This window comes from Thamnophis elegans, chromosome 2 (assembly GCF_009769535.1).
Source record: "Thamnophis elegans isolate rThaEle1 chromosome 2, rThaEle1.pri, whole genome shotgun sequence".
Taxonomy (NCBI): domain Eukaryota; kingdom Metazoa; phylum Chordata; class Lepidosauria; order Squamata; family Colubridae; genus Thamnophis; species Thamnophis elegans.
This window is the reverse complement of record NC_045542.1, coordinates 10,079,234-10,092,546: the sequence shown is the minus strand read 5'-3', so window position 1 is coordinate 10,092,546 and position 13,313 is coordinate 10,079,234. Positions and strand designations below refer to the sequence as shown.

General features: G+C 43.7%; 1 protein-coding gene across 2 annotated transcripts in view; it reads left to right on the top strand.

Moving 5' to 3' along the window:
* The first annotated feature begins 91 nt into the window (after positions 1-91).
* The window catches only part of GNL3L (G protein nucleolar 3 like), a 27,197-nt gene continuing 13,975 nt past the window's right edge, over positions 92-13,313 (top strand). Inside the window, exons 1-9 of one of the 2 annotated variants that reach the window (XM_032209160.1) lie at positions 92-227; positions 3,091-3,388; positions 3,948-4,045; positions 4,135-4,172; positions 4,627-4,728; positions 5,721-5,837; positions 9,830-9,913; positions 10,049-10,184; positions 11,933-12,036. In XM_032209160.1, the coding sequence (XP_032065051.1) occupies positions 4,033-4,045; positions 4,135-4,172; positions 4,627-4,728; positions 5,721-5,837; positions 9,830-9,913; positions 10,049-10,184; positions 11,933-12,036 (594 nt within the window). In that variant the 5' untranslated portion in view covers positions 92-227; positions 3,091-3,388; positions 3,948-4,032. The remainder of the gene's footprint in view (positions 228-3,090; positions 3,389-3,947; positions 4,046-4,134; positions 4,173-4,626; positions 4,729-5,720; positions 5,838-9,829; positions 9,914-10,048; positions 10,185-11,932; positions 12,037-13,313) is intronic. The other variant, XM_032209158.1, reaches the window with a different exon arrangement.

Sequence of the window (13,313 nt, the reverse complement as noted above, 5' to 3'; positions counted from 1 at the left end):
CAAGCCCACCTTTATGCAAACTCAGCACAGAGGGAGGAGGGGAAAGGGAGCGGGGCGGTCCCCAAGTTCCAGGAAGGCGCAGGCGCGTCAGCTCCAAGCTTTTTGGGCACGCGCAGGAAGCCATGTGTCCCCTTTGCTAAGCTTCCCGACTTCGGCGGAGCTGTTTTCGAGCGAAAGCCTTTTGCCGTTGAAAGACTCCCCCGAGGGGCGGAGGGAACCCTGAACAAGTAAGAGGGTCTGGGTTTTTTTGGGGAGAGCAGAAGTGTGTGTGTGGGGGGGGGGGGAAGAACCCTCGTGATGCTGCCCCGGAATGGCATCGAAAGTGTGATAAGCGGGGTGGCATGTCAAAAGCAAGTTTACTACGAAAAATTCAGCTTTAGCTAGAGGGGAACGGCTACCTGTGCTGTGCGTAAGGGCGGGGGGAATGCAATGCAAATACCTCGCTATTTGGAAATTCTAAATTTATCGGATTTGAACATTCTGATTCTACAAAAAAACCGCCCTACTTGGAACAGCTTATATCCTCCGACGTTACCTTAACAGTTCCTAGGTCCTTCATTAGGACTCGAGCTGTTGAGCTACCAACCAGCCCCAAAGGCTGTGAATCTCACCAAAGATCATCATCATCATAAACAACAACAGCAACAACAACAACATTAATACCGTAATAATTAATAATAATAATAATATTCTGATTCTACAAAAAACCACCCTACTTGGAACAGCTTATATCCTCCGAGGTTACCTTAACAGTTCCTAGGTCCTTGGTTAGGACTCGAGCTGTTGAGCTACCAACCAGCCCCAAAGGCTGTGAATCTCACCAAAGATCATCATCATCATAAACAACAACAGCAACAACAACAACATTAATACCGTAATAATTAATAATAATAATAATATTCTGATTCTACAAAAAACCACCCTACTTGGAACAGCTTATATCCTCCGAGGTTACCTTAACAGTTCCTAGGTCCTTGGTTAGGACTCGAGCTGTTGAGCTACCAACCAGCCCCAAAGGCTGTGAATCTCACCAAAGATCATCATCATCATAAACAACAACAGCAACAACAACAACATTAATACCGTAATAATTAATAATAATAATAATATTCTGATTCTACAAAAAACCACCCTACTTGGAACAGCTTATATCCTCCGAGGTTACCTTAACAGTTCCTAGGTCCTTGGTTAGGACTCGAGCTGTTGAGCTACCAACCAGCCCCAAAGGCTGTGAATCTCACCAAAGATTAACAACAACAACAACAACAATAAATAATAATAATAATTAATAATAACATTCTGATTCTACAAAAAACCGCCCTACTTGGAACAGCTTACATCCTCCGACGTTACCTTAACAGTTCCTAGGTCCTTGGTTAGGACTCGAGCTGTTGAGCTACCAACCAGCCCCAAAGGCTGTGAATCTCACCAAAGATCATCATCATCATAAACAACAACAGCAACAACAACAACATTAATACCGTAATAATTAATAATAATAATAATATTCTGATTCTACAAAAAACCACCCTACTTGGAACAGCTTATATCCTCCGAGGTTACCTTAACAGTTCCTAGGTCCTTGGTTAGGACTCGAGCTGTTGAGCTACCAACCAGCCCCAAAGGCTGTGAATCTCACCAAAGATTAACAACAACAACAACAACAATAAATATTAATAATAATAATTAATAATAACATTCTGATTCTACAAAAAACCGCCCTACTTGGAACAGCTTACATCCTCCGACGTTACCTTAACAGTTCCTAGGTCCTTGGTTAGGACTCGAGCTGTTGAGCTACCAACCAGCCCCAAAGGCTGTGAATCTCATCAAAGATCATCATCATCATAAACAACAACAGCAACAACAACAACATTAATACCGTAATAATTAATAATAATAATATTCTGATTCTACAAAAAACCACCCTACTTGGAACAGCTTATATCCTCCGAGGTTACCTTAACAGTTCCTAGGTCCTTGGTTAGGACTCGAGCTGTTGAGCTACCAGCCAGCCCCAAAGGCTGTGAATCTCACCAAAGATTAACAACAACAACAAGAATAATAAAACGGGATCTTAGTCTAAGGACATTCTCAGTCATCCAGGTAGGTCATGGTTATCCTAAAGGTGCTTTTTTCCGAGAGGCTGAAGAAGCTTCTTGGATGAGAAGAGAAACATCTTCAAAGAAAAACCAGAAAGTCCAGTTGCCTCTTGGGGGGGGGGGGGAAACCACCTTTGGGACAAACGGGATCTTTGTAGACATTAGTGGTCAGGACTGATAGTCCAGCACATGAGTATTATTAGCTGGAAGAATTACCATTTGATCCTCCTTTTATAAGTTGGGTGGAAGATGCCAGAGGTGGGGAGGGGAGGGATTTACTATCTTTGATCATTATGGCTCTTTGAAAATAAGATTTGTGTACTCTACTTGTGCTCTTTATTCTCGCATTCATATCTTGGTTTTTCTCTCTCAGACCTTAAGGCAACAGATACAGATAATAACGTTCTGTAAGGCAAATTGTGGACTGTGATTAAGTGTTACCAGCTGGTGAGCTTACCAACCAAGTGGGAATTTGAATCAGGAAATTTAAATCCTCCATCCATATCTTAACACTCCCATCAAGGTGCCGCTACAGGTAGTCCTCGACTTATGACCACAGTTGAGCCCAAACTTTCCATTGCTAAGCAAGGCAGTTCTTAAGTGAGTTTTGCCCCTTGTTGCGATCTTTCTTGCTACGGTTGTTAAGTGAATCACAGCAGTTGTTATTAAGGTGGTTGTTAAATGAATCCGATTTTCCCAATGACTGCTTGTCAGAAAGTTGCAAAAGGAGATCACACGATCCTGGGACACTGCAGCCTTTATAAATACATGCCAGTTGCGAAGCATCCAAAATTTGATCACATGACCATAGGATTCCTGCAGTGGTCATAAGTAAGAAAAACAGTTGAATGTTACTTTTTTTCAGTGATGTAACTTTGAATGGTTATGAAACAAATGGTTATAAGTTGAGGACTACCTGTAGAGTCTTCTCAATTTTTACCAATGTCCCTCAAAGATCATAGAATGTCTTGGTTTTTTCCCCCTGAAGGTTACATGTGCCAGTATGTTCCACCCATTTCCTTCTGGATGTATTTGGTCAGTAGATTGTCAAGCGTGAAACATGGACAGCTACATGCCTCTTTTTGCAACTTGTCATTAGAGTGATGGAGGGGGATGTGGACTTCCAATGGGTTAATTTGGAGAAACGAAACTCCTGCAGTTCAATGGAAGCTTTTATTTGAATACTCAAGCTGGATGTTGACATAGATTCCATTACTTCATGTGGCAGAGACAATACTGAAGGATTATCACCACTTGAAAACACAGGGTGTGACAAGATAATTTAGGTTTGTAGCCTTACACCATTTGCTGTGTTTCTCATCACACTAAACAATGATTTATGTAGCATAGTGGCTGAATTCTGTGACCCGACAAAAGCGTGAACGTCATAAGCGCGCCGACAAAACCGCAGCGCTAAAACCGTGATGTCAAAAGCGCGTCGACAACAGCGCGCCGACAACAGCGCGCTGACAGAAGCGCGATTTAAGTTAAGGTAAGGGTTAGGTTTAGGGTTAGGTTTAGGGTTACGTTACAGCGCGCTTCTGTCGGCGCGCTGTTGTCGGCGCGCTTCAGGGCTCATTCGTCGCACGGTTTTGTCGGCGCGGCTTTGTCACCGTGGTTTTGTCAGGCGCATTTTTTTCATTCGCGCATTTGTGGTGGAACCGCTGAATTCATGTAATGCATTATGCCAAAATGAAATGTAATTTATTACACTGATATGCTGCCCAATTCTCAGTGATTCTGGGCAGCTTTCAGTTGTTATAATTTAGGATATTGTCAGGAGCAATCTACTCTATTCATTTGATGAGAAAAACGTCATAAACTAACTTTTCTCTTTTTCCCCAGGTCTTGTTAATCAGGAGACAAAAGGTGATTCAAAAACTAATGGGAAGAAAAAGAGATTCCTGCTCCTCTATCTACATTTAGCATCATGACCCGGCACAGTAAATATTTGCTTGAATTGTTCCAATCTAATTGGAATTCTAAATCATGTTTGTTTATCTCTGATTCCCCCCTTTTTTCTCTTTTGCAGAACAGAAAAAATCTAGCAAGAAATCCAAACATAGCAAGGTAAAACAGAATCTTGGGGGGAAAAAGAGTTTTTGTGGTAGAGAAGACAGCAGAATTGATGGAAGAGCAGGGCAAGCCTTTGAATTTGATAGTGGGATGATTGCTGGTTATATTAGTGAAGCAGAATTGTTTTAAATGTAAGGCACAGGATTTGGGTGGTGATTCAAAATGTAACCAATGTCTCTCAGTATGCTTCCGTATGGAATTTTGATCATGCAAGTTGCCAATGATACGTTACCTTCCTCCACCCGTAAGTGTTTTTCCTATCAGAGTATCAATTCTGCTCCGAATACAGCTTTCAGATAAGAAAACATAAGATATTCTTTAGCAAAGGGGAAAGGGTCAAAATAGCATCAGCTAGAAAAGCAAGAATCCATTGTTTTCAGATCTGATGAATATAAGTTGTAACTTTATATCTGCAATCAAAACCAGGGCAGTCTTTTCCCTCTCATAGAAAAAGGACGCAAAATCACATAGGAAAAAAGATTCAGGAGTACCTCAACTGTCACGCTTCAAAGAACATGTCAAAAAGGAACTGGCCCTCAAGCAGAAAAGGGTAAGGTTAACCATGTGGGAAAACAGGGGCAAAGGTGGGATTTTTAGATACCTGGATTAATTTCTCTGCTTAAGGCTATGGAGTTTGGGTTAGCACAGGACTGGTACCCGATACTGGATCTATGAGACCTGTGGAGCAGGGTTGCTAGCACCCCCTTAAGATCATATTCGTCAGTGGTGGGTTTCAAAAATTGTTCGAACCTACTCTGTGGGTATGGCCTCCTTTGTGGGAGTGGCTTGCTGCCCATGTGATCGGATGGGAGTGGCTTGCCACCCATGTGACCGGATATGAAGATGCTGACGACACTTGTCAGAACCACCTTAAATTACCTCACACACAGCACTGGCATGCATAAGAATAGGATGTAAACTTGTTTTTTAAAAAGGCATCTTTGGTTTGCGTTAAAACAACTTCAACACACGCAATGTTCTGATTGCACCACAAACGCAGCAGTCATCCTTACCTTTCACAGAGGCACTGAGTTTTATAAATATGAGCATGATAGTGTAGAATAATCCTATCCAAGGACCAGTGGTGGGTTTCCAAAAATTTTTGGAAGCTCTTCTGTAGGTGTGGCCTGCTTTCCGGGTCCACTGGTGGAACCTCTTCTAACCGGTTCAGTAGATTTGACGAACCGGTTCTACCGAATAGGTGCGAAGTGGTAGGTTTCTCTGTGGCTGCTCCGGCCCTCTGGAACGATCACCCCGTGGAGATTGGGACCCTCACCACCCTTCTAACTTTCCGCAAAGCCGTCCAGACCTGGCTATTCCGGCAGGCCTGGGGCTGATGAGTTCCCAGCCCCACTTGAATTGCTGTGACTGTTGTGTTGTTTTTAATCTGTTTTGTGTATCTTGTTTCTGTCTTGTTTGTTTTTTGTATTTCCCCCTTCCCCACCTGTTTGTTAGCCGCCCTGAGTCCTTCGGGAATAGGGCGGCATACAAGTATAATAAACATCCAAACATCCAACCCACCTCTGATATTTGTCTAACTAGGTGAAAGAAATGCAGGAGCGGCAACAAATGGCACGACAGAAGGAAATCGGTCGATTCCGGAGCCTGGAAGGATTGCAGAAGGATGCTTTGCACAGACAGAAATGCTTTGAGCAGAAGGTAACGAATTTAGGCTGGTAATCTTCCCCATGGCACGTATATCCAATCCAGTTGCAGGAAATGTGGTTTGTCTATGCAGCTTTCATAGAAGTTTGGATTGTCCTCTTCTTCTGGCGGTTCTTATAAGCAGCTCAAATACATTGGTAGAGATATTCTTTATTGGTAGAGATTTCTGTAATTGGTTGGACAAATGCAGGGGGCTGCCCTTGAAGAGCACCCGAAAGCTTCAACTGGTCCAGAATGCGGCTGCGCGGGTTATCATGGGGGCACCTAGGTGCTCCCATGTTACACCCCTTTTAGGCGGCCTGCACTGGTTGCCGGTTGTCTTCCGGGTGCGATTCAAGGTACTAATTATGACCTTTAAAGCACTCCATGGCTTAGGTCCAGGATACCTGCGAGACCACCTACTGCCACCGGTAGCCTCCCACTGTCCAGTGCGATCCCACAGAGTTGGCCTCCTCAGGGCACCGTCGGCCAGACAGTGTCGGCTAGCGACCCCCGAGGGGGAGAGCCTTCTCTGTGGGGAGCGCCCTTCCCTCTGGAATGAGCTGCCCACGGAGCTTTGTATAATCCCCGACCTCCGGTCCTTCCGACACACCCTAAAAAGTTGGCTTTTCCAGCAAGCCAGCCTGGCCTGAACAAAACAAAATAACATTGACCACTGTTAATTTTAATTCGATTTTTTTTTTAAAAAAATGTCAATTTTAATTGGGTTTGGGATATTCCATCTATTTATTTTTTTAACTTTTGTATTATGTGTTTCTTTTAATTGTTGTACGCCGCCATGAGTCCTTGGGAGAAGGGCGGCATATAAATCTAATAAATCTCAATCTCAATCTCTTATTTAAGTAGGAAAGTAACGTATGAAAATAACTATGGGAATCCCAGCTTTAATTCTGGATTGATTTTTAATCATTCATATGGGATTTCTCACAAAGCAGACTATCACTGGTCTATTTGGTGACACGTCCTAACGAGCTCAATCGGATTCAATTCTTGGCGTATTATCAAAGGGTCTCAAGTGATTGAATTGGGTTGCAATTTTCTTCTCATTCATTTTTTTACAAAAAGCCAATACCAATCATTTCTACAAAAAGGCATAAAACAAATCAGTTAGTGAGTTGAAATTTCCCTCTCTATTTGGCTATTCCCCCATCCCCACTCTAAAAAGAACATTTCTCAAGGTATCCGAGGGCTTGCTGTTTTCTAAGTTCCAACAGGCATCATAGGAGGAGACTGTATTGGAGTAGAGTGGCAAAAAATTACTCTGATAATGTCTTTTCCAACTAACAAATGTTTGATTAAAAGGTATCTGCTTTTGTGAACTTCATCAGATGCATAGAGTGACTAGGCATGCCTTTTCATCAAAAGTGGTTAGTCTGAAAGAGTGTCACCAGATTTCTAATTTTAAGTTAGAACATGTCTTCATCCCATTTTAAGCCAGAGGGTGGAATTGGTTTAAAAATGACAATGAGTTATTTTAGTAATGATTCTTAGTCTCTCAGTGACACAGAATGCATAACAATACAATATACTTAACAATTCATAACTACCGTGTTTCCCCGAAAATAAGACAGGGTCTTATTTTCTTTTTACCCGCCCAGTTCTCGCGGCTTGGCACATTTGAAATGGCAGTGAATGGTGCTCTGCATGGCTGGAGAGGGGGGGCTGCGCGAGCGGCTGTTCCGCTCCTGCTCGTGCGCCTCCCAGCCTCACGATGCCCTGGCCCAGCTCTCCCTGCAGAGCCAGAGCACCTCTGTTGCTGCTGCCGCTGCCGCCATCCCAGCATGGCTTTTTCAGCGGCTTCCAAACCGAGTCTTCCGGCAGTGGCCACTCTGGGCGTACACTCTATGGTTGTGGGCCAGCTGCCCAGAGCGTACAACCATAGAGTGTACGCCCAGAGTGGCCACAGATTCGGTTTGGAAGCCGCCGAAAAAGCCATTCTGGGATGGCAGCAGTGGCGGCAGCAGCAAAGGTGCTCTGGCTCTGCAGGGAGAGCTGGGCCAAGGCATCGTGAAGCAGGAGCAGGACAGCCGCTCGTACTTCCCCCCTCTCCAGCCGTGCAGAGCGCCATTCACTGGCTTTTTGAAGGCGCCAAGCCGCGAGAACCGTTTCAGTTTCAGGACAGATCGTATTTTCGGGGAAACACGGTAATGATATTTTAGAATATAGTGACATTTTAAAATTGCTGGTTGATCTATTTGATTCATGTTCCTTTTGTACTTTTTAATCTACATTTTTCAAAGAATTTAATAAAAAAGATATGTAAAAAGGGAAATGATAATGAATGGCTTGCTTATCTGTAAACTTTGTCTAAGAGAGCAGCCTGGAGTTCCAGATCAATAAAAGTTTTTATTAAAAGCAGAGTATCAAGAAAACAGTAGATGGGAAAGCATGATATTTCAAAGAGAGATTGCAAGATTAATAGAGTGCAAAGCACAGGTATATTTTATGGGGGATGATTAAATACATAGCTCTGTTTTCTAAACCAATTTGAAATGATGTTCTTAGAGAACAGTGCTGCATTTTAAAAGGCTCTTATGGAAGTTTTTATTCTGTTTATATACAACTTGAGTAAAAACGCCTCTCCCTAGTAGGAAATGAATTTCTTTTACAGCAGCAATCAAATAATAACTATTTTGTAGGCAGCAGTATAAGTAGAAATGCAGCTATGATGTATTATCTCGCATTGTGAAATTAAGGGTACCATACCGATTCTATTTTCCAGAAGTTGGATAGTATGCAAGTGTGAGTAGATAAATAGGTACCACTTTGGTGCGAAGGTTACAGCGTCCCATGCGCCTTGGCACATATCGTATGTTACGGAGTATAAGACACACATTTTTCCCACAAAAAAGAGGGTGAAAATCTGGGTGCATCTTATATACTGAATACATCATTTTTGGCCTCCCGAAACCCCGCCTCCTTTGCAAAAATAGCCATGCATAGCCTTTAGGAGGCTTCCAGAGTGCTCCTGGGGGCTGGGGAAGGCAAAAATGAGCAGTGAGCTGTTTTTTGCTCATTTTTGCCCCCGCACCCAGCCCCCAGGAGCACTCGACAAGCCTCCTAAAGGCTAAAGGCTATTTTGACAAAAAATGGGCCCGTTTTCACGAAAAATGGGTTGTTTTGGGGAGATCTGCAGAGTGCAAAAACTTTTTTTTTTTTTAATTTGCTTCTTCAAAATCTTGGTGCGTCTTGTACTCCAGTGCGTCTTATATTCCGAAAAATACGGTAGTCATGCCAGGCCACATGACCATGGAAACATCTTCAGATAATGCTGGCTCCTTCGGCTAGGAAACAGAGATGAGCAACGCCCCCTAGAGTCAGACACAACTAAACAGTGGAAACTTCTTACCTTTAACCTTTTCCTGTTTTCTAACTATAAGAACCTATTCTGTGCCATCTGTCTTAGTGGAACTTTAATTCTATCCCTTTGGCCGTGTGTATAATCGGTTCCACCACAAAACCGCGGTAGACTAAAGCGCGCTTGACGAAAGCGCGTACCTGACGTCATCACAGCGCGACGAAAACATCACGCTGTGAGCGGTAAAGTTAAAATTAACGCGAAAACCTTACCCTAACCCACCCCCAAACCTAACCCTAAACCTAACCCTTAACCTAACCCTAAACCTAACCCTTAACCTAACCCTAAACCTAACCCTAACCCTTAACCTAACCCTAAACCTAACCCTAAACCTAACCCTTAACCTAACCCTAAACCTAACCCTAAACCTAACCCTTAACCTAACCCTAAACCTAACCCTAACGCTTAACGTAACCCTAAACCTAACCCTAACCCTTAACCTAAACCTAAACCTAACCCTTACCTTTATGTGAATCGGCTTGCTTTAAAAGCGCCTTTTAAAGCGCCCTTTTTTCTCCGCGGTCATATTTGTCGCGCTGCTGATGACGTCAGGTACACGCTTTAATCGGGCGCACTTTAGTGGACCGTGGTTTTGTCGTGCCATGGTATAATCATCTTCTTCCCACAGGAGATGGATCTGAAGCAATTGGCCAAACATTCCCTGCTGGAAAAAGACAGCTCCTGCAAGGCGTATTACAAAGAGTTCAGGAAGGTCAGTGAAGACGGAAGTGACTTGACGGATGTGATTTAGCACCAAGAAAAATAGAGCTGTAGATGGGGAGGCTTCTGTTGGGGTGGGCTGGATCAGTGTTGGACACCATGGCCTCCAGTTCTTTACTCTCTCCAGGTAATTGAAGCAGCCGATGTGATCCTGGAAGTCCTTGATGCTCGCGATCCCCAAGGTTGCCGATGCCCCCAGGTTGAAGAGGCAGTGGTGCAGGCTGGAACCAACAAGAGATTGGTTTTGGTGTTGAATAAAATAGGTAAGTAGCAATACTAGGTTAGCAATAGCAATAGCAGTTAGACTTATATACCGCTTCATAAGGCTTTCAGCACTCTCTAGGCGGCTTACAGAGTCAGCATATCGCCCCCAACAATCCAGGTCCTCATTTCACCCACCTCGGAAGGATGGAAGGCTGAGTCAACCTTGAGCCGGTGAGATTAGAACCGCTGAACTGCAGATAACAGTCAGCTGAAGTGGCCTGCAGTACTGCACCCTAACCGCTGCGCCACCTCGGCTCTGGTTCTTTGTGGAAAGGAAGTGAGGCTTTGATGTGACTCAAGAATATGAGATCAGACCTACTAAGGGTTTCTCCTTACACATTCAAATTCTGCACCGAGGGAATCCAGAAAATATACTTGAAATAAAGTGTTGAATTACATTGGCTTATTTTGCAGTTGCTTTGCTTTGATTCAGAATCATTGCAATCGTGACTTAATTCAGGGTTTGGGTGGCAGAGAGTAGAATTAAGGGAAAAAGTCAGAGTTTGGCAAAATGCTGCATTTGGCCTCAATTAGCTGTAGATAATTTTTTAATATATTTTTTGTTCATTGCTCATTCATTCACAATGACAGTTGAAGTAGATAGGTGATCAGGTATCAATTTTCTTTCTATGGTTGTTGGATAAGTGAGCTGGATATTCTAATCCATATTAGTAGCATTGACTGTTTAAGTAGAAGGTAGTCAAGGTTATTTTGAAATCAGCTTGTGTCTGGGGAATTGGGGATGTTATTCAGGGACGTGCAGTCACTAGAGGCAGGGGAGGCGTGGCCTCACCAGTCATGAGGAAAAGGAAAGAATTTTAAAGAATTTTTTAAAAATAATTAAAGCCAAGGTAGTTGCTACCAGATTCTAAGTCACAGTGACTTGGAACAGTGCTTAGTGTTAACTATAGGAGGAGGCCAGAGAACTAGGGGCCTCCTGTGCATAAGGAATTTTTCGCCTTTTAAGTGATAACCAAGGGTTAACAAGCAAAAAATTCCTTATGCAAATGAGGCACGTATTCTCTCACCTCCTGTAAAGGGCATTTTTAGAGACTTTTTAGAGTTCTCTGGGAGCAACTAGCTCAGTCTGACAGAGCTCTGGCCTTTCATGAGGGGAGGGCAGGACAGGGCAGGGAGAAGCAGAGTTGAAATCATCTCTGAAACAGCTGGAAAAGGTGCGTGTGTGGGGAGGGGAGAGGAATTCAAAAAGTTTGATCGGAAGGCAGCAGGGGAAGGGGGCGGGTATGGCAGAGGAGCTGCTTTCAAGCCTTTGGAAAATATATCCAATCCAACTTCTGTGTTTGTGTTTGTTTGAGAGTGAGTGAGGAGGGATCCATGTTCTCTGTGTGCGTGTGTCTGTTTGAGAGAGGGGGGAGGGAGGGAGAGAGGGAGGAAGGAGGGGGAGGGAGAAGAAAAAGAATGGGAAAACTTATTTTGCAAGGGGCAAAAATGCTGTCGCTTTAAATCGGAACTGAGCATGCCTGGCTATGGAATTCTGGGAGTTGAAGTCTACAAGTCTAAAAAGCTGCCTCACCAGCCATAAAACTCACCGCACGTCACTGATGTTATTGATTTAGCCTTCTGTCTGGAGACCATAAAAGAGTTATAGTTTTGAAACACACGATTTTAAAAGGTAACTCATGTGCCTTTGGCATACAAGAGAGTAGGTGTTGCCCCAGTGAATTGGCACCAGAATGATTTTTTTTTAAAGTGACTCCTTCACTTTCTCAATCTATTCCTGATTCAGATCTGGTATCCAAAGAGATCGTTGCAAAATGGCTGAAGTATCTGAGGAATGAATTTCCTACCGTGGCCTTCAAATCCTCCACTCAGCAACAGAGCAAAAACCTGGTAGGTGATGGATGGCTGCAGGGGTGAAATACAACAGGTTCTGGAGAACCAGTAGTGGAAATTTTGAGTAGTTTGGAGAACTGGCAAATGCCACCTCTGGCTGGCCCCACCCCCCCTCTATTCTCTGCCTCCCGAATCCCAGCTGATCAGGAGGGAATGGGGATTTTGCAGTAAACTTCCCCTGGAGTGGGGTGGGAATGGGGATTTTGCAGTATCCTTCCCCCGTCATACCCACAGAACCGGTAGTAAAAAGAATTGAATTTCACCATTGGATGGCTGCAATGGATTAATGATATTTTACCTCTAAAAGATTATTATTTTTATTGGAGATCACTTTGAGAACGGGGTGGAGATGGGCAACATCCTACAACATCCCTTGGCAGTGTCCATGCACCCCAAAAATTAAATTAAACACTCCTGGCATATAGCAAGAATGTAAAACTCATGTAATACTGCCAAAACCTAGCAAGATTTCAAGTGAGATAGCATGGTTTAGGATCTTTCATGGTTTAGGAGTCTTGTGAAAATCTGGCGGATAAGAAGTATTTGTTTTATGACATTTATACTGAACAAATATTCATGTATTTTAATGTTATATTTTCTTTTCTTTTGTTAAAGTACTGTATAAGGTGTATTGGTTTGGGCCTTCCTTTGAATGTGATCTATATGTCCCCGTCCCCTTCCGTTTTTAGAGTTTCCTATTATAGAAGAGGTTAAGGGGCTCACCATATTCCAATAGATTAGATTTGGCTGGGGTGGCAGTCCAATACCTGGTGTTTATACATAGGATCTGTTGTGGCCCAGCAGGAGCTGTTGGAGCTGCCACCAGACTCCGACAGCGAGGGGCCCTAGGAGTCGGCTCTGGAGGATGTGGAGGACCCTGGACAGGGTTCCGACTCCGAGCAGGGCGCAGAGAGGCTGGTTGGCCACCAGGAGGCGCCTGAGCCTTGGACCAGTGGGGAGGAGACAAGGGAGTGTGATCCGGAGGTCAGCAGTGGGGAGGAGCCAAGGGAGTTGTTCCTAGATCCCAGCACAGGAGAGCTAATAGGTGTAAGGAACAATTACAGAATTACAGGAGGTAATTGCACTCAGCTGGTGGTAATTAGGCTCCTCTCCAGACTATAAAAGGACTGCTTGTACACACGCCCCTTTTGCAGAAGTCAACGCATTAACTAATGTTGGAGAACAGTATTGTGAGCTTGGCAGGCTGGATTGCTGCCAAGGCTTATCTGTGCCGGTTTGCTGCCAAGGACCTGTCTGTTAATAAATTCCGTAAA